Below are 16,861 nucleotides of genomic sequence, written 5' to 3'. Positions count from 1 at the left end.
GATTGACAGATGAAAATAAAATGCAAAACGAAATTTAGCTGGGTGATTGCCCAAGGGCGAAGGTAGACACGCTGCTGCGCAGTTTAAATTTGAAAATTGATTGTTATAACAGTCAATTTTATTTGTTGATTTTCGCTGGCACGCAATCGTTGAATTCGGGACAATTGCCGGCGTCTTCTTTCAATATGACCAATCAAAAATACGATTGATATTGTTCCAAAAAATAAATCATAATAAAACATCATTCGTCATCAAAACAAATTGAAGCGAGGGTCATTGCGCCCTTCACGCTAATCTACGAATGAAAGTGCAAAGCTCATTTGTTTGGAACGCCACAAACAATTTCCATTACGCACCAACAATTTCAAAAACGTTTTTTTTTTTTCTTTCTCATTACACGCATCAATTCGTTATGCAAAAATGATGCGTTTAAAACTGTGGGAATAGAGCCACATGGTGGCCAGCTCTAAGGACCTACAAGACTTGAGGCCGCAATGGCCACGGATGACTCAAAGAGCTCTCCGCAAAGGACAGGTGAGGCCCTTTCAGAAAACGACATCAGCAAAAATGCAGAAAGAAGAGAGAGGGATGCCTCAACAACAATAGCCCAAGGATATAAGAGCACGATGGTCCATCGTTGATTGGTGCTACAACCGTAGACACGTCGTCGTAGCACACTTTCCTATAAAACAGAGTGCCAACCGAGAGCAGAGAGTTCATTCCATCAGTACATTTTGAACGAATAACAACAAGAGAATGTTACGCTGCTCTTTTATGGTAAACAAAAGAAAAAAAAAAAAAAAGAAAAGTCTTGGGTGCATACAAGTGAAAGTTGCATTTCATTCTGTTCTGATCGCGTCCGCTATTTTCTAATTCTTATGTTAATTTCTTTTTTTGTGCGGGGTTGATCACAGCTCGTCGTTTGCGCTGTGGTTGTCGTGACGGATAACTACGTGGCTGCGCAGGACACGTACTACTATCGGCCATCTTCCAATCGTTACAAGACCGTCCCTGCCAAGAAGAATTCAATCCACTCGATCAACTCGATCGATGACGATTCGTTCAAATCCTTCAACTCGTTCATCAAACCTTACAACCCGTTCGCCAACAGCTGGGACCGCCCAGCAGCAGTGAAGCCGCAATACAAATGGAAATACGATTCGATCGAGTCCGATGAATCCGACGAAGTGTATCGAAGATTCGCCAAGATCAACAAACCCATCCAGCCCGTTATTAAACCGACGTCGCCTTACTACTACTACGGGTCAGACTCTCGTGAGTCGGACGAAGTCTACAGGAGGACGGCCAAGACGGGCAGGAAAACGACGTACTATCATTCGGATTCGGACGAGTCGGACGAAGATGTGTACAGACGATTCTTGGCGCCGTATCGCAGATACTAAAAGGTGAGTGGCCCATTCACTTTAGAAAGGTGGGCCCCGTTTGGAACACGAAAACGCGCACAAGGATCGTGCCCCTGACGTGATGCGCCCCTCTCAATTGCGTGACGCTTTTTACCTTTCACTTTTTGTTTTTTTTTTTGTTTTTGTTGGTCGACAGGTCATCGCAGGGGCCAAACGCAATTACATACACCTAATAGCCCGACACTGGAACGTGTAGTTTTGCTTGGGGAACTTCAAAAACGCTGGAAAAATATATACGGGCACGGCGATCACCTGCGCACCCATGTTTTTTTGGAGGAAATTATAAAAAGAAAACGAAATTTTTCAGTGGATAAAATAATGTTTTTCAAAACTCCAGTGTTTTGATGTCATTCTGCCAGTTGTATTTTGTAATCATTGTATAATAATAATATACACCGTTTATCTAAATCTAGACAATAGCATTGAATTCGATCGACGTTTTAATGGCGCATATGCATCAAAGACTCATTACGTCAAGTACCGCATGACTCGCCCTTTTGCCAAAAGGTAAAATATCATTGTTTATCAAGACTGCTCTAAAAACTGAACGAAGAGCCTTTCGATACGGCCCTCTAGAATAAACACCTGTCTCATTGTTTCATACCTACGCATAACGAGTATATAGAGCGGATGTTTTGAGTGCACTCATTCAGCCTTCAAACCAAAAAAGAAAAATAATGAGGACTAGGAGCTGACTTGTTGGTCTTCAAGACGAGGCCAAGTTAAGGTCAAAAGGTCTATAATTATGCGAAACGTGGAGGCTCGCATTGTATAGTACACTACGAAAGGCCATATAAAGATGTTCTCCATGAAACGAACACAAGTCTTGAAAAATATAAAAAAGGGCATGTTAAAAAGAGAGACGTATAACCGGGCCATTCATCAGTTAGACTGTCAAGAATAGAACCACCAAGAACAAGAGGGAGGAAGAGAGGGACTCTTCTTCTTCAGATTTTCTTTCGAAAGCAAAAGTAAAATCGACATTCCTTTTGTATATGCATAAGAAAGTGGCAAACTTTCTACGTGATACGCAGACCAACCGTGACGCCGAATTAGAGGAATGCCGTGTGTGACAAGCGGCTAATCTGTCAGTGAACTTAACGTATGCAACGTTGAAGAAGATGTCCATGTTTGGTACGATGCTAAACGTGGACATCCTCTTTTTTATTCTGTTTAAGGATTGCCACATCAGTTTCAGATGTCAATCACAAACAGGGCGCATGATGGTGGCGGAACTTGCCATTTTATTCATAAAAAAAGAATTTCCCTCGTTTACCTTGGAATACCTTACCACTTTTTTTTTTGTTAAGCATTTTTAAATTAGAGAGGATTTATAGCATATCAATATGAACTCTTGATTTTTTTTTGGCCATGAAGATGAATCGTGCCCAAAATTTTTGCGTCGTGTCATCATTATCGAATGTATTTAGCGATAATGTAGAGGATAGAGATGCAGTAAACAAGACATCAATAGAATTAGAAAAAATTAATAGCATCCCCCCATATATTCGTTTCAATGCCACTGACTTTCAAGTCTGAACCTGTATACAGCTAATCATCGCAGCCCCTATGCACGCATACCTGACTCATCAATCGAATGTCGATTGCAAAAATGCTTTAAACTCAAAATCCAAGGAGATTTCGGTGAATGTATTCATGGTGCAATAATACTTAGTGAAGCGCTTGAATTGAACATCAAGTTATTGTTACGTACCCGATCTCCATTCATGTGGAACAATCTCACCTGCAAAAACCATGAAACAGAATCCAAGGTCAAAAACAAAAAGAACATGGACATTCATGGAAGACATTAATGTGTATCATTTTCAAATACCTCTTTTCAGCTAGCCCCGGATAACCCGGAATGACTTACGTAAGTTGCATAGTTTTAAAAGATAAATCGGCTGTAACACGGGTAGTAAGAAATAAAATTCATAAAGCCATTTCTAGATCCTAATTGAACACCTGTGTATTTCAATGAACTAATCATATGAAAAAAAAAAGGGGGCGTACCCTATCTTCTTCCACCTACTCAGCTTTACTTTGATAACAAACTTCTCCTATCACGAAAAACATCCTCCTGATGCGGCTGCATATTCATGCGGGTTTTCCAAAGGCACAAAAAAAATTATGTTTTTCCCCGGTTCGTGAGGGCGTTTGGGATAGAGTAGCAATTACAACAAAAAAAAGTGCATCACGGAAACGAAGGAGCCCAAAAAAAAAAGGAGAGGAGCTCGTCCATCGAATTCCACCACCCACAGAAGAGTCTAACCTCAAAAGTATTCATTTTCAAGGATATTATAGCACGTCATGAAGCAAACTTGTTATATTGTCTATGCCATCCGTTCCCTATAAAAACTGGAACCGTGGCACGATGAAAGACATTCCCAGTGTGCCTTCCAGTGCGAACTAACTTCCTTCAACATGTCTCTCTACTCTTGCATGGTATGTAAATAACATTTTAAAATCTCTTCTTTCATTTAAAAAAAATTCATTTGAATATTTTTAGCTCGTTGCCTGTGTCATGACCGTGATGTTGATGGATAGCGGTGCCCAGGCTCAGGGTACTTACTATTATCGCAACGTCGTGCCCGTCGCTCGTTACAGGCCCAGCGCTCCCGTGTACAGTCGCAATACTTACAACTCGTACAACCCCTACAATGCCAACCGCGGATGGAATCGTCCAGCAGCTGTCCAGCAATACTATTACGACTCGATTGAGAATCATTCCGGCGAATCACGTGAAGTCTACCGCGGATACCGGTGGTAAAACACTTGCTATGGTAAGAATTACAATTTTTTTCCTTTCTAATCGTTTTGCATAATCCATTGAATTTTCTTTTATTAATTTTATTTTTGGTTGGTCGGTAGGTGCAATCATTACACGAACAATGTCCTGAACTCTGCAATTTGCTGGCCAAATCTTAACGCGTGTTGAACTTTCGATCTTTTCACCGGTGTCGGAATTATAGCGAAACGAAATTGGGGAAAAATTCTAAATTTTTTAAACGTCATTTTTGGAATTGGTACAAAAAAAAAAATAGCAATAAATCATTTCAGATAAAATTGTATTCCTAACTCACTTTCTAGTATATATCATCTCCTGACGTATATGAACGTATGATTGAATTAAAATCTATAATACTCTTTAAGACCATTTTCGATACTATTGGAAAGAGATTTGGCGTGAATGCTAACCGATGAAATAGATAAAGATTCGATTGGCATTTGATGTCCGTATCCGACTCCGCCCACTGCGCCTGGTAGTCCGAGGTCAATGCCGAAGGCAACGATGCCCGTCTCTGGCGCCGTACCCAAATTGCCTCTCGCCGTCGACTCGTCCAGCGCCGTTTTCAACCGGAACGGAAACAGTTTCACTTTGAAGAGGAACGATACGGTTGCGTCATCGATCGTCATCACGGTGGAGGCCGTCCTCTCGTCCAGCGCATTCGTCTGCTGCCGCCCGCCGTAACGCAAGTCCACTGATTTTTTTTAATCGTCAGCTCATCGTTAGCCTGTTATTATTATACTCTTACATCAACATTTATATTACATCATTTTTTCTTATAGTCGTTAATAAAAAATGGAGAGTTTTATTTAATTTCGAGGTCACGCACATGCAGGGTGAAGCATCCCGCAGACGACGGACGCTGGAATCATCCACCAAATAACCGCCGTCAAGGTGAAATTGCGTTCCTAATATTGAGAAATTAAATAACGTTCACACACACAAAATAAATGAGATGCGGTTTAGAATTTTTGTGTGAATAAAAAACATGCGGTTGAAAACAAAATCAGCCGCAAATGGGGAATTTACATACCTGCTTGTTAGGTCGTACAGTACGTGCACGCATAATGGACATGTTTGTCTTTTAAACGCTGAGCAGCTGTACTTGAACGGTTGACGGACACAACTGACACAGTGCGCCACTGTCGCACTTTTATAGGACCAATAACAGAAAAAAAAGGAGGAAATGGATAACAACAAAACGGGGATTTAGGTTGAATTAAAGGTATAATGCTGGCGATGCTCTTTGAAACAAAGTACGTAAAGTCCATTGAACAAACGCATTTTGCCGACGTTATCAGTCGGGTGTTGACACACCGTTGTTCGCCGCTTATCGGTGCGCCCCGTATTTGCAAGTGCTATACGCAAAAGCAAACTTTTAGCTAACCGCTTTCTTTTAAATAGGAAAACAGTACGACCGATCGAAAACCTTCTGCACGTACGCAACGGAAAAACTTGTCCGCGATCTCCGCGTCATTTGCATAGCACGATATGCAAATATATACCTTTAGCGTACGTAGTGTTCAAATCGCAAATAAGGGATGCACGCATCGATCGTCTGAAGATTATCATCATCATTTGTTATTCTTCCCTAGGCTCTTGCAAACCTTTAAAAAATCGAATCAGCTGATCGACTGTTGGCGTGCTAATACACACTACGGGGCTGGCACGCCGGCCATAATTTTTCTTTTTCTCAATGACGAGACACCATCATACACTGGAAATGGGCTCTACGTCAATGTGCAACCCCTCCTCGTCTAACAATTGCAGTTGACCCTGTTGACTCTCTTTCAAATAAACGAGTGGTGAATAATCAAGAAACGTGCCAACATTCTAATCATCTCATTATCATTGGCAAACGAACGTCGAAAAAGAAAATTCTTGCGCTCTGTTCCACTTTATGTCTTTCAAGGTGACTTTGAACGAATGCTCCGCAGACGTTTTTTTCTATCCAGCAGATTGGCACGGTCTGTTTCACTTGAATTCCCATTTTCCTGGAATTGAATTAAACTTTGTGCTGGACGACTATCAGTGTCCTGAGGTAAACCGAAATAATTATCGTTCAAACTAAAATTAGAACCGTCGATACAAAGAGGGGTGCACTTAAAACATGGCGCCACTGATCCATCGGCATCTCTTGCGAAAGAGAATGCAAGTCTTGCGGCGAAATGCGTCCATCCATCACGTAGGCCCTACATTCATTTGCATACAGGTAAAGCAAAAGAGCCACGTAGGTATTTAGCGGATGTGTCGTCTGCAACCTTTTCAATGCATCATGAGACGGTCCTTTGGTCACAGGATAATAAATCGAAGGTCCCCCGACTGGAACACGTACTCCAAAGATATGCTCCATTGCATAATTGAAATTCGTATCGAAGGCCAGGTGGAATAGCCTGCGACAAACTGTGTGGAAAGAGAAAATGGCGTATATTCCTGTTATTCTTTTGGATCATCCTGCCAAGGCCATGCGCTCATATTCAAAACAGTTTCGCAAATGGTGGCCCCGGATTTCGGCACATCGTGAATGGAAACAAAAATAGGGGGGAAAAACCTGGAACAATAGCAGTCATTCCTCGTTTGTGCCATAGACAATGGAGAATCGTGCAAGTCGTTAAACACAACAGAGAACCGGATGTGCTCATCTATCCAACTGCGAGACCCTTGACCTCTGACAATTCAAATTAACTGAAGGACATTTGGTTAACCCTCCCACAATTTAAAAATAATTCTTTGTGCAATATGGAATTGGATATTGCAAATTGTTAAACTTTCACATTTCGGTTTTAACCGGATAAAGGTGGACGCATCGCTGAGTTGCTGAAACCAATGTCCCATAAACGTCGTCTGCATAACTACGCCTAAATATGCAATGATCAAGCAGACGACCAATCATCATCTGCAAGAACTGCGTTTAACATGTTGTCACAAGCTCAGTTTTTTACCTTGAGAATAATTCACATGTAGACGCCGTTGTCATTCAGACATTGTTCGTTTCAGTGACAAAGACTCTCTCTCGAGATGACACGTCAGAAAGACCTGCATAAAGAAAAGAGAATTAAAAGAAACGCTGACGAAAGGCGACAGCGCGTCTGATTGGCGAGCTACGCCCGCATGGTTTGTCCCGCTGTCTAAGCCCATCACCCAACAGATTAGATATGCAAATGGGGTAGATAATGCTTGCGGTTTTTTTGCTTCTACACAGCGGCTGGGATATCAACATGAAAATTCTATAATGTCGTATGCAAAACGCGACGGGGGCTAAGACAAGTGCCCGCTTGGATCGCTCATTGTCTTGTATACGTTCTTGGATAGTGGCTAAAAAAGCAATTTTTTTTTTCCCACACCCACTCAAGAGGCTGGTATTATGCAACCGCGAACAGCTGCAGGGGAAGGAATCTGACAGAGTGAAACCCGAGATCATTAACGAAGGAAATTGAGCTAGGCAAACGATTGTGGTAGAAGTTCGTGTGAAAATGAGCAAATGGCGGGGAACATTTCAAGATGACTTTCACAACTATTCACTTACTTGTCTGTCTTCACGAGGTGTCAAGAAGTCGATAACTCATCGGGAAAACCCCTCATTTGGTTTTTTTCCTATTTTTCTTGCTATGAGTTGCCCAACAGTTGGAAAGGCTGGTTCCTGCACAGAGGGAAGGATACGTTAAAGATGATTTCATCTAAAAGCCTGAATAAGTAGACATCCTTTGCTTACAATTTCGAAAACTCACTTCTAGGAATACAATAGTTTAATATGCATTAATAACAGAAATTGGCATGGAAGTCATCTTTTTTACTTCTACGGGCACCATAGAATCGCTCCATCTTGTAACAAAAATGAAGAAAACGACGTTTTCGTGGTACTTTGCAATGTTACAATGTTAGATCTTCGTTGGGAAAAGGGGGAAAAGTTAAGTGGGAAAAGAAAAGTGAGTTAACCATTCCCGAAGACTAGTCTTTCAAAAAGAGCAGATGGGCCTCTTTTTGAAGCAGACGATGTAGCTTTAAATATCGATAAAGCCGTGAATCAATGAAGATGATAAAGGCGCCATGTCGAATTATTGTACACTGGACACGGTAAGGAAAACAAAAACTTTGGTATCGAAGAGGGTCACATATCCCGATGATAAGCTGCCTGCATCCATGAACCGTCTTTCAGGCCATGGGGAGACCTACGAACAACCTACGTTCCACGATCACCTCTTCTCTACCTCAGTTTGTGGGTCGATCTTTAACGTGTAGTGAACGGTACTACAGATCGATGTGAAACGTCTGTATACGTGTCGTGAGTGGTGTATGTGTATATGTGTGTGTGTGTAATTTTTATTCTGCCATTTTTGCCCCTTTATAGTAGGCATGGCTCTTCTTTCTTCTTCTTCTTTCTTGAGGTAGATGATGTCCGATGTATGTAGAATCTTGCGTGATTCGACGAGATGAAGAATCTTGCGAATCCGATGTGATGAAGAATCTTGCGAGTCTTGAATGATGTATTGGAGGGGTGGGTGGGAGGGAGGGTGGTGGGAGGGGAGGGAGGGAAATTGCCGGAAATTGGCGGTGGCGGGACTTGAACCCGAGGACTTCAGATTACAAAGCGTGGGTGATAACCACTGTGCCAGGACCGCACATCCCAACCAAATTTTGCTTCGGATGCCACCTATTCAAATAGGCATACATGTAGTAGTGCAAGAGAGCATTAGCGCTGAGGAATAGTTCGCGCGTGCCGTGCTGATTTCTTGGGTTCGAATCTCTATTTTTGTATTATCTAAAAATTTTTTTTTTGCATTTAGCAACGATATATATATATATGATATATCTATACTGAGTACTATATATATACCAATATATATATACTAGTAACTCTGGGTACGTCCAGGGCCCAAAGGTTATTTTTAAAAAATTTTTACAAAAATGCTTTGGAAAGTGTTGCCAGTTCGAGGGGCAAGTAAGTGTACAATGAGCATTTGCATTATTGCTTCTATAAGTTTAGAAGCCGATTGAAGTTGATTTCATTTTTGCTCATTATTATTAATGGTGTAAAGTGTCTTCAGTTGCTAGAAAAGTTATATTCTAACCATCGCTTTTTGTATGTTACGCAACGTAGTAGCCCCAAGCTAATCTTCACTTCCTCTTTCGCAGTATCTCCCGCGCAGTTTTTAGAGTAAGTATCGTTACGAGTCTGTTAACCCTTCCTCGTCAACACCGACCCCGATGTGATTGATGCCTAGTGATGTGGTGGGAAAAATCCTGTGATGAATTCATCTTTTGAACTCATCACACGTGGAGTGAAACGTTAATGCCACAACTGATTTCTATTCCCCTATTTATCAAAGTCAACATGCCAGCGGTTGACCCATTATCGTCAGAGCAACATGGCCGCCACAGCAAACAATGCAGCTCGTCTTCGATTGCTGCCAAGCAGATAAGGTTCTTCAACTGTTAAATTCTGTGCAAGAGAAAGAAAGAAATGGAGGGAAAAAAAACGAAACAAAACAAAAGAAAAGAAAAAAATACAGAAAGAACGTGGGCGACACTCTTTATAAGTACGACTTACCATTACTGGATTGTTCACATTTTTGGTTTGCGGTTGTTATCAATGAAATAAGTGTTTCGTTGGCTCGTTGCTTGACACTAACCCTTTTCATATCTTAATGTAGGTTGATCTGTTTTATCCAAAGAATATTTTCTGATGAAATTGCTTAGTCTTATTTGGTACTACTCTCAAGGAGCCTATAGGGAAGAACCATGCCTTTGTATTGCTGAATTTTAAGCCAAACACCCATGAGCCTGAATTTTACATTTGAAAGATGATTTGCTCAAGTGAAATTGCACTACAATTCTGTAGATTTCAGGTTTTTACCAAAGTTACCCCACCTCACAGCGTAAGTTGAAACAAACGATCATTTTTTATTTTGTGGCTAACATTGGATTTTCATTGTTAGGTACAGAAACTGCCAAGGAATGGCTACACTGAAAAATATTGGATGCTATTCGAATTTGATTTGTGAAGAATATAACCAATTCATCACATTAATTTGTGGAAAGGTATTTGTCGCTTTAAGCAGCTTTTCGTATGAGCTACTGATATTTCTTTTACTTTCCGGATAAATTATTACTTTTGTCCAACATCGCGTGATATATTACCGCCAACCGAGAAGGTGTTTATGTCTGGTCACCATCCGATGATCCAAAATGATACTATAAATTGTAGCAGAAAGATATGAAAGCTATTCTGCTCTTCAGTTGTTTAAGGATGTGTTGGGAAACGCATCAAAAGCGAGATATTGCATTGAGGTAGCACACTAGATAACTTTGTTCTTAGAAGATGTATTGTATCTGATTAAAAGCTTTATTGCTCGTAGTGGTCTAAATAACATCCAACTATAGTGATATATTTTCTTCTAGAAGCCATCCACTGAAGTGTGTAGTACGGTAACCGTACAGAAAAACCCCGGGGGACATGGAATAAATTTCCACCCAGATTTGATCTCCTGTTTGCAAAGGTAGTGTGGCTTGCAAGGAAAACATTTGATATTCATTCTCAGTCCCACTGTTGTTGATGTAGGCGGCAATATCGTTCGAAAAATCGTTATTCTTGTAAAGGATACAAACGAAACTTTCGTCCGAAGAAGTTCCTGGAAAGCTAACAACGCCGGTGAAAGTGAAAAAGTATATCCCCGTTCGAGGTGCTGTGAATATTCCGGATTGTAAGTTCATGGCTCTTCCAGTGTTAAGATTTGTAACATCGAATGGAATTGGAGTATCCACTTGATAGTATTCTCGAGTTTCTCTTTGAACATAGAAATAAGTGGGGGATGATTTAACATCTACAAATCCAATCCACTTTTGGAAACCTTGTTCATTGCATACAACAGGTTCATATGTACAAAAAAAAAACGATTTAGTTTACTAACGGTGTGTATCTTGTATCTCATACCTGCATCATTAGGCAATTTCGCAAAGTCGCAGTAAACGCTTTCCACCATTGCAGTTCCCATGACTGAATATAATCCGTTCAAGCTGTGTCCAGCCCTCCACAAGTCTTGGCACGAGGAAGGCGTTCCTGATATGTCTGTTTGACCTGTGCATTCAAATGGACCAAGCGTGTGAACACCGGAGGAAGCTGAAAGTTGGGTTCGTCCAAAATTTAGCGCTGTGATGGGCAGGAGGTCTTTTCTTGTAATTATTCCTTCAGATTTCAAATAATCACATTTAAAAATTTAACTATCAAGTAACGACAAGCATTTCAAAATAGGAAGCAACTTGCCTTTATCTTCTAGTGGAATGGGCGCTGCAGAATCGCAATTGCATGTTTGCAAAGCATCGAAGCAGTTACCTTCAATGCCGCACTGACAGGTGTGTACGCTGGCGTTGCTGCCTGCCCAGAAGTATTCGGAGCCGCCATCTTTGTTGTTCCACCACGCATATGGAACGCCATCAAACTCGAATGGCGCGAAGTTGCATTCGTACTAGTTGTATACCATAAAAGTTATTGATAAGAACTGGTAATTGGCATTAATTTTAAAATATTTTACTTGAATAGATTGATGGCATTCAGCAGACAGCTCAGCCAATGCTGATATTTGTCGGAGGCTAGCATTGTAGTTCACAGCCCTGTAATAGCATCCAGGATCAAGACAATGGCCTACATCCATGGGCGCTTCGCTGTCGTGTGAGATAGATGTTGTTCCTGGACAGAGTGTAATTGAAATTGACTTCCTTTAATGATGAATTTAAAATTCTTACTGTACCTGATGTCATATTGCAGTAAACAAATATCGGAGCATCACCAACTCCTTGTCCATCCGGATCGATCCAGTAGTTGCCGGAAGAAAGGGATGGGTCAGCAAGGTGAGCGTCTCGACACGTACGTGCGATACCGCTTCTTCCAGATGACTGACGGGTAACTGCACCATCATTGACGACAAAATTTTCACCTGCTCGACCGTACTGGGTACGTTCCAACTGAACAATTCTTTCCACTAGAGTTATCTGCATGTTTCAAATAATTACAAAATGACCAATTATGAACGCTTGATATTATTGTGAATTAACAGTGGAGAGGAAATATCTCACGTATTCGTGGTCTTTCTGTTCCACCAGCGTTTCCAGTTGAGTAATTCTCGTTTCCAGAACAGTCCTGATTTTATTCTTATAAATATCCTGGTTTGAATAAGTTTCAACATGAATGATATTTCTGTTAAGAAAGAAAGGGCAATCAATACCTGTTTTTGAACATGAGTCTCAAGTTCAATTACTTTTGCCTCAAGTTCAATTACTTTTGCCTCAAGTTGAGCATTTTTGCTTTCGACGGATTCCCTGAGCTTACCCTAATAATATGATATAAATAAGCCACTACCCAAAGAAAAATTCCATTAAATGGACAGAATGAAAATTAGATTTACTCACGTAGTTTGCTCCCAACTGTTGCACTTGTTCTTCCAAAGTGAGACCTATGGCATTTGAAAAAGTTGGGCAGGTACATATTAAAAGGCAAATTGGTGTTAACTTAGCTAATAAGCGAGTCATCATTCTTTGGCATCGAATGCGTTTTGTAAGGCCCTCATTTCGAAGTGCGATATTTATGTTCCAATGGAATCATAGTCGCTCTAAAGATATGGCAATGCAGAACGTGATAAATTCAAAGTCAATCATGCTTTAATTGATTAGTAGTCCGGTTGTGAAACACGTAGCTTTGACGTGGTGGATGGGGAAAAAAATCATTCTGTCAGAGGTTAGCTTGTTGTGGTGGGATAAAGCCCAGCTGTGTGCAGCCAGTTTTATTTGCTTTTGCAGTAAAGTAAAGTTGAAGTTTCATATCAGCACATGAAAGTGAGAAAAGCAAATAGCTACGATGGAACTATGTCAATTACGACAGGTCTGGTGACGAGAACGAACACGAAACCTGTTCATGCTATTGTCCCCTGCAGCATTATCATCGATCAAATTTCTCTCAGCCGTTGTACCTTTTGTTATTTTTATTTCAGTTGAAAAACATTTGATTTAATTTCCATCAGTTCCACTTTCATTACAAGGAAAAATCGCTTATTGATTTCAAAATCCCCGAACCTAACCTATGAACTGTATTTGAGAGTCATGCGATATGTTTCAGATCATTCACAACTTGATAACTCCCAAAAATGACGACACTTGGAGATCGATAAAACTCCAAAATAACGTTGTTCCTTCTCTCGATATTCGCAAGGGATTGTTATCACCTGCACCCTGTCAATGCTCTTCTAAACGCTAGCAATAATACGATGGGTCAAAACAATACTCGGAAAAATGATTCTTCTGAATATTGCAATACCCAGAAAAATACGATGAATGAGTATGTCTTTAAAGAAAGTTGGATTGGTTGTACAGACGTCGACTGCTCTCTCAATAACGTTTTGCTGTGCTCTACTTCGTCATTTAGGGAACAGGTATATCTGCTTGACAAGTTTCAGTCGTGTCCACGTCCTATTGTAAATTCTGCCAAGCATCGAATATCGAAAGTAAAAGTTATTGGAATATTCACATCGTTGCACGTTTCAAAATGAAACAAGTCACTTTCAAAGGAATTACTGTTGTTCGTGGTGAAGTAGATTCGCTACCCCATAAGGTGATTTTAATCTTTTAATTTAAAAACGCATTTCTGATTGTACACCTTTCCTTTTCAAGGTATTGACCTTTCTGGAACACGACGTGGAGTTATGCCAACCTTCGTACGTCCACATTTGCGACGGTTCCGACGAAGAAAATCGACTTATGCTGGACATTTTGATGGCCGAGGGTATTATCCAACCGTTGCCCAAATACGAAAACTGGTAACTCAAATATTTATTGAAAAAAGCCCTAGATCCCCAACGTTCATATAATTTTCTTTGTTCGTGTAGTGTACTAGCCCATACTGATCCTCGTGATGTAGCCCGTGTTGAATCAAAGACGTTCATCTCTACGCGATTGCAGCGTGAGGCAGTTCCATTACCGAAACCGGGAGTTAAAGGCCAGCTAGGCAATTGGATGTCACCCAGAGATCTCGAGACGGCAATGCAAGAACGATTCCCCGGATGTATGAAAGGAAGAACAATGTACCTGTTGGCTTATTGGTATCAATTTAAAAGCTTTTCCAATGGCCAAAATTTAATTGATTTTAATTATTTACAGCATGGGACCTATGGGCTCTCCTCTGTCAAAATTCGGGATCCAGGTCACTGATTCCGCCTACGTCGTTGCTTGTATGCGGATTATGACGCGTATGGGCAAGCAAGTGCTGGACGCTATCGGTGAAGGCGACTTTGTCCGTTGTTTGCATTCAGTCGGTTGTCCATTACCTTTGAAAGAGCCACTTCAGCGTAACTGGCCTTGTAATCCTAAACTGACGTTCATCGCCCACAAGTTAGACATTTTCGTTAATTCAATAATTTTAATAAGCTCAATTTCAAATTGATTTAAACTCAGGACGGCTACGAACGAAGTGATGTCTTTTGGAAGTGGATACGGAGGCAATTCTTTGCTGGGTAAAAAATGCTTTTCACTTCGCATCGGATCTGCCATTGCCCGTCGTGAAGGATGGCTCGCCGAGCACATGCTGGTACTGAAATGTTATTCATTTAAAAAATAACCCGTGATTAATTGATTGCTTTATCAGATTGTCGGGGTAACTAATCCCGCAGGCGTGAAACGTTACCTGGTTGCTGCATTTCCTAGTCAATGTGGCAAAACTAATTTGGCCATGTTGACACCCACTTTGCCTGGCTACAAAGTGGAGTGTGTTGGAGATGGTAAAATAATTATTAAATATTACCATCGTAACAAATCTTAATGATAAATTCTGCCCGTAAGATATTGCATGGATGAGGTTCGACGATAAAGGCCAACTCAGAGCCATTAATCCGGAAAATGGGTAAAATCTCGATAATTAATCAATATTCAACCAATTTATATGAATTTAATTACTTTTTCAGGTTCTTTGGCGTTTGTCCAGGTTTCATTTATCTAAAATGTAAAATTGATTTCATTTAAATTTACAACACCAACGTTAAAGGTACAAATTACAAGACCAATCCTGTCGCCATGCAAATGATCCAGAAAAACACGGTTTTCACAAACGTAGCAAGAACGTCTGATGGCGGCGTTTTTTGGGAGGTATAACTTTCTCTAATTCTACATAAAACGTGTGGCTTTTTTTTTTGCCTTTACCACGATGCTTGTCGTCATTGTTAACAACAGGGTTTAGAAAAGGACTTACCTGAAGGAGTTACCATTACCTCTTGGTTGGGTGAGGAAAATTGGCAGCCAGGCAGCGATCACCCTGCAGCCCATCCCAATTCCAGGTAAAACGAAAGGAAAACTCATCTCTCAAAACTTTTTTTTTTTGAAGGATGAGAAGAGCTTAATGAGCTTTTTTTATGATCCCCCCTGCGGTTTTTCGATGACAAAGATTTATGACCTTTAGCTCCTACTGTAAGTAGTATACACATGTAGTCGTACTAGGGATTTGACTGCAAACACTTACCACCTGGAGCTCAGTGTCAATTAATGTCCAGATAACGAACACTGTGGACATCCTTTGTTGACAAGGAACTCTGTCGTTGTTAAGCTGCTTTCCGTGAAGTGTTAATTGCATGTTGGGGTGATGCTCGTGTGAAGATCTTTGATAACTAAAGCTGTTTCAATTCCTCCAACTATTTAAAAAGAAAACGTGTAATCTATTATTAGATTTTGTACTCCGGCCGGTCAGTGTCCAACTATCGATCCAAACTGGGAAGATCCTGCTGGAGTGCCTATCGATGCTATCATTTTCGGAGGACGTCGTCCGACGGGCGTCCCGTTAGTTTATGAATCTTTAAACTGGCAACATGGTGTATTCGTCGGTGCTACAGTCAGTTCAGAGGCCACATCGGCGGCTGAATACGCTGGCCATGAAGTGATGCATGATCCGTTTTCTGCTCGTCCTTTCCTCAGCTACAATGCCGGCGATTACATTAACCATTGGCTGGAAATGGAGATGCCCGGAAGGTGGATGCCTAAAATTTTCCACGTCAATTGGTTCCGTCGCGATTCCAAAGTACTCGTTAAAAGCCATCTGTTTTTTGTATTAAACTGGAATTAGATATATACGTATTTATTTATAGGGGCAATTCCTTTGGCCCGGGTTCGGTGAAAACATTCGCGTCCTTGACTGGATCCTCCGTCGTTGCTCCGACGAGAAAGACGATATCGCAGAGATGAGCCCCATTGGGTTCATTCCGAAACAAGGTGCGTTCAAGTGGAAAATCTGGTCAGAGTTGTTCGTCCGCATTATTAGCATTTGATATGCAGGCTCGATAAATATGGATGGATTAGAGAGTCCGGTTGACTGGAAACAACTTTTCGATTTGCCCAAGGACTTTTGGAAGGCCGAAATAGACAACATTGAAAAATATTTAACAGACCAAATAAATGAAGATTTACCAGCCGCAATGATGAAAGAAATTGAAGACCTCCGTCAGCGATTTAATCAGTAATGAATAAAAGAAATATCCTGTTTTTCCTTTCGGCTGAATATTAAATTGCCGGTAACAGCATTGCAGAGAAAGGCTAAACAGCATCCTTCGAATCTCAGCTGACCGGCTAAAATTTTTCGAATTTTTCCTTTATTTGTCCTAATACAACTGGCATATTAACATCA

At 40.9% G+C, this 16,861-nt stretch overlaps 3 protein-coding genes across 3 annotated transcripts; 2 read left to right on the top strand and 1 right to left on the bottom strand.

Moving 5' to 3' along the window:
- The first annotated feature begins 751 nt into the window (after positions 1-751).
- Positions 752-1,832, top strand: LOC130693069 (uncharacterized). Its single transcript, XM_057516193.1, has 3 exons — positions 752-777; positions 915-1,406; positions 1,561-1,832. The coding sequence occupies exons 1-2, from the start codon at positions 757-759 to the stop codon at positions 1,401-1,403; spliced, it is 510 nt and encodes a 169-aa protein (XP_057372176.1). The 5' UTR covers positions 752-756; the 3' UTR covers positions 1,404-1,406; positions 1,561-1,832.
- Positions 1,833-10,572: 8,740 nt separating this feature from the next.
- Positions 10,573-12,735, bottom strand: LOC130693203 (uncharacterized). The gene is given in 8 exon segments (XM_059494802.1): positions 10,573-11,060; positions 11,144-11,395; positions 11,474-11,675; positions 11,742-11,896; positions 11,958-12,198; positions 12,283-12,357; positions 12,432-12,536; positions 12,616-12,735. Coding segments are annotated over 8 exon segments (1,638 nt in total).
- An 898-nt stretch (positions 12,736-13,633) lies between these two features.
- Positions 13,634-16,861, top strand: LOC130693060 (phosphoenolpyruvate carboxykinase, cytosolic [GTP]-like). The gene is made up of 13 exons (XM_057516183.2): positions 13,634-13,810; positions 13,870-14,015; positions 14,085-14,297; positions 14,356-14,586; positions 14,650-14,782; positions 14,840-14,972; positions 15,034-15,094; positions 15,156-15,175; positions 15,236-15,336; positions 15,421-15,524; positions 15,910-16,258; positions 16,326-16,449; positions 16,513-16,861. Exons 1-13 carry the CDS (start codon positions 13,745-13,747, stop codon positions 16,695-16,697), a joined length of 1,866 nt encoding a protein of 621 aa, XP_057372166.1. The 5' UTR covers positions 13,634-13,744; the 3' UTR covers positions 16,698-16,861.

This window comes from Daphnia carinata, chromosome 3, assembly GCF_022539665.2.
Source record: "Daphnia carinata strain CSIRO-1 chromosome 3, CSIRO_AGI_Dcar_HiC_V3, whole genome shotgun sequence".
NCBI lineage: Eukaryota > Metazoa > Arthropoda > Branchiopoda > Diplostraca > Daphniidae > Daphnia > Daphnia carinata.
The sequence above is the reverse complement of the archived record's forward strand: the minus strand, read 5'-3'. Positions and strand labels throughout refer to the sequence as shown.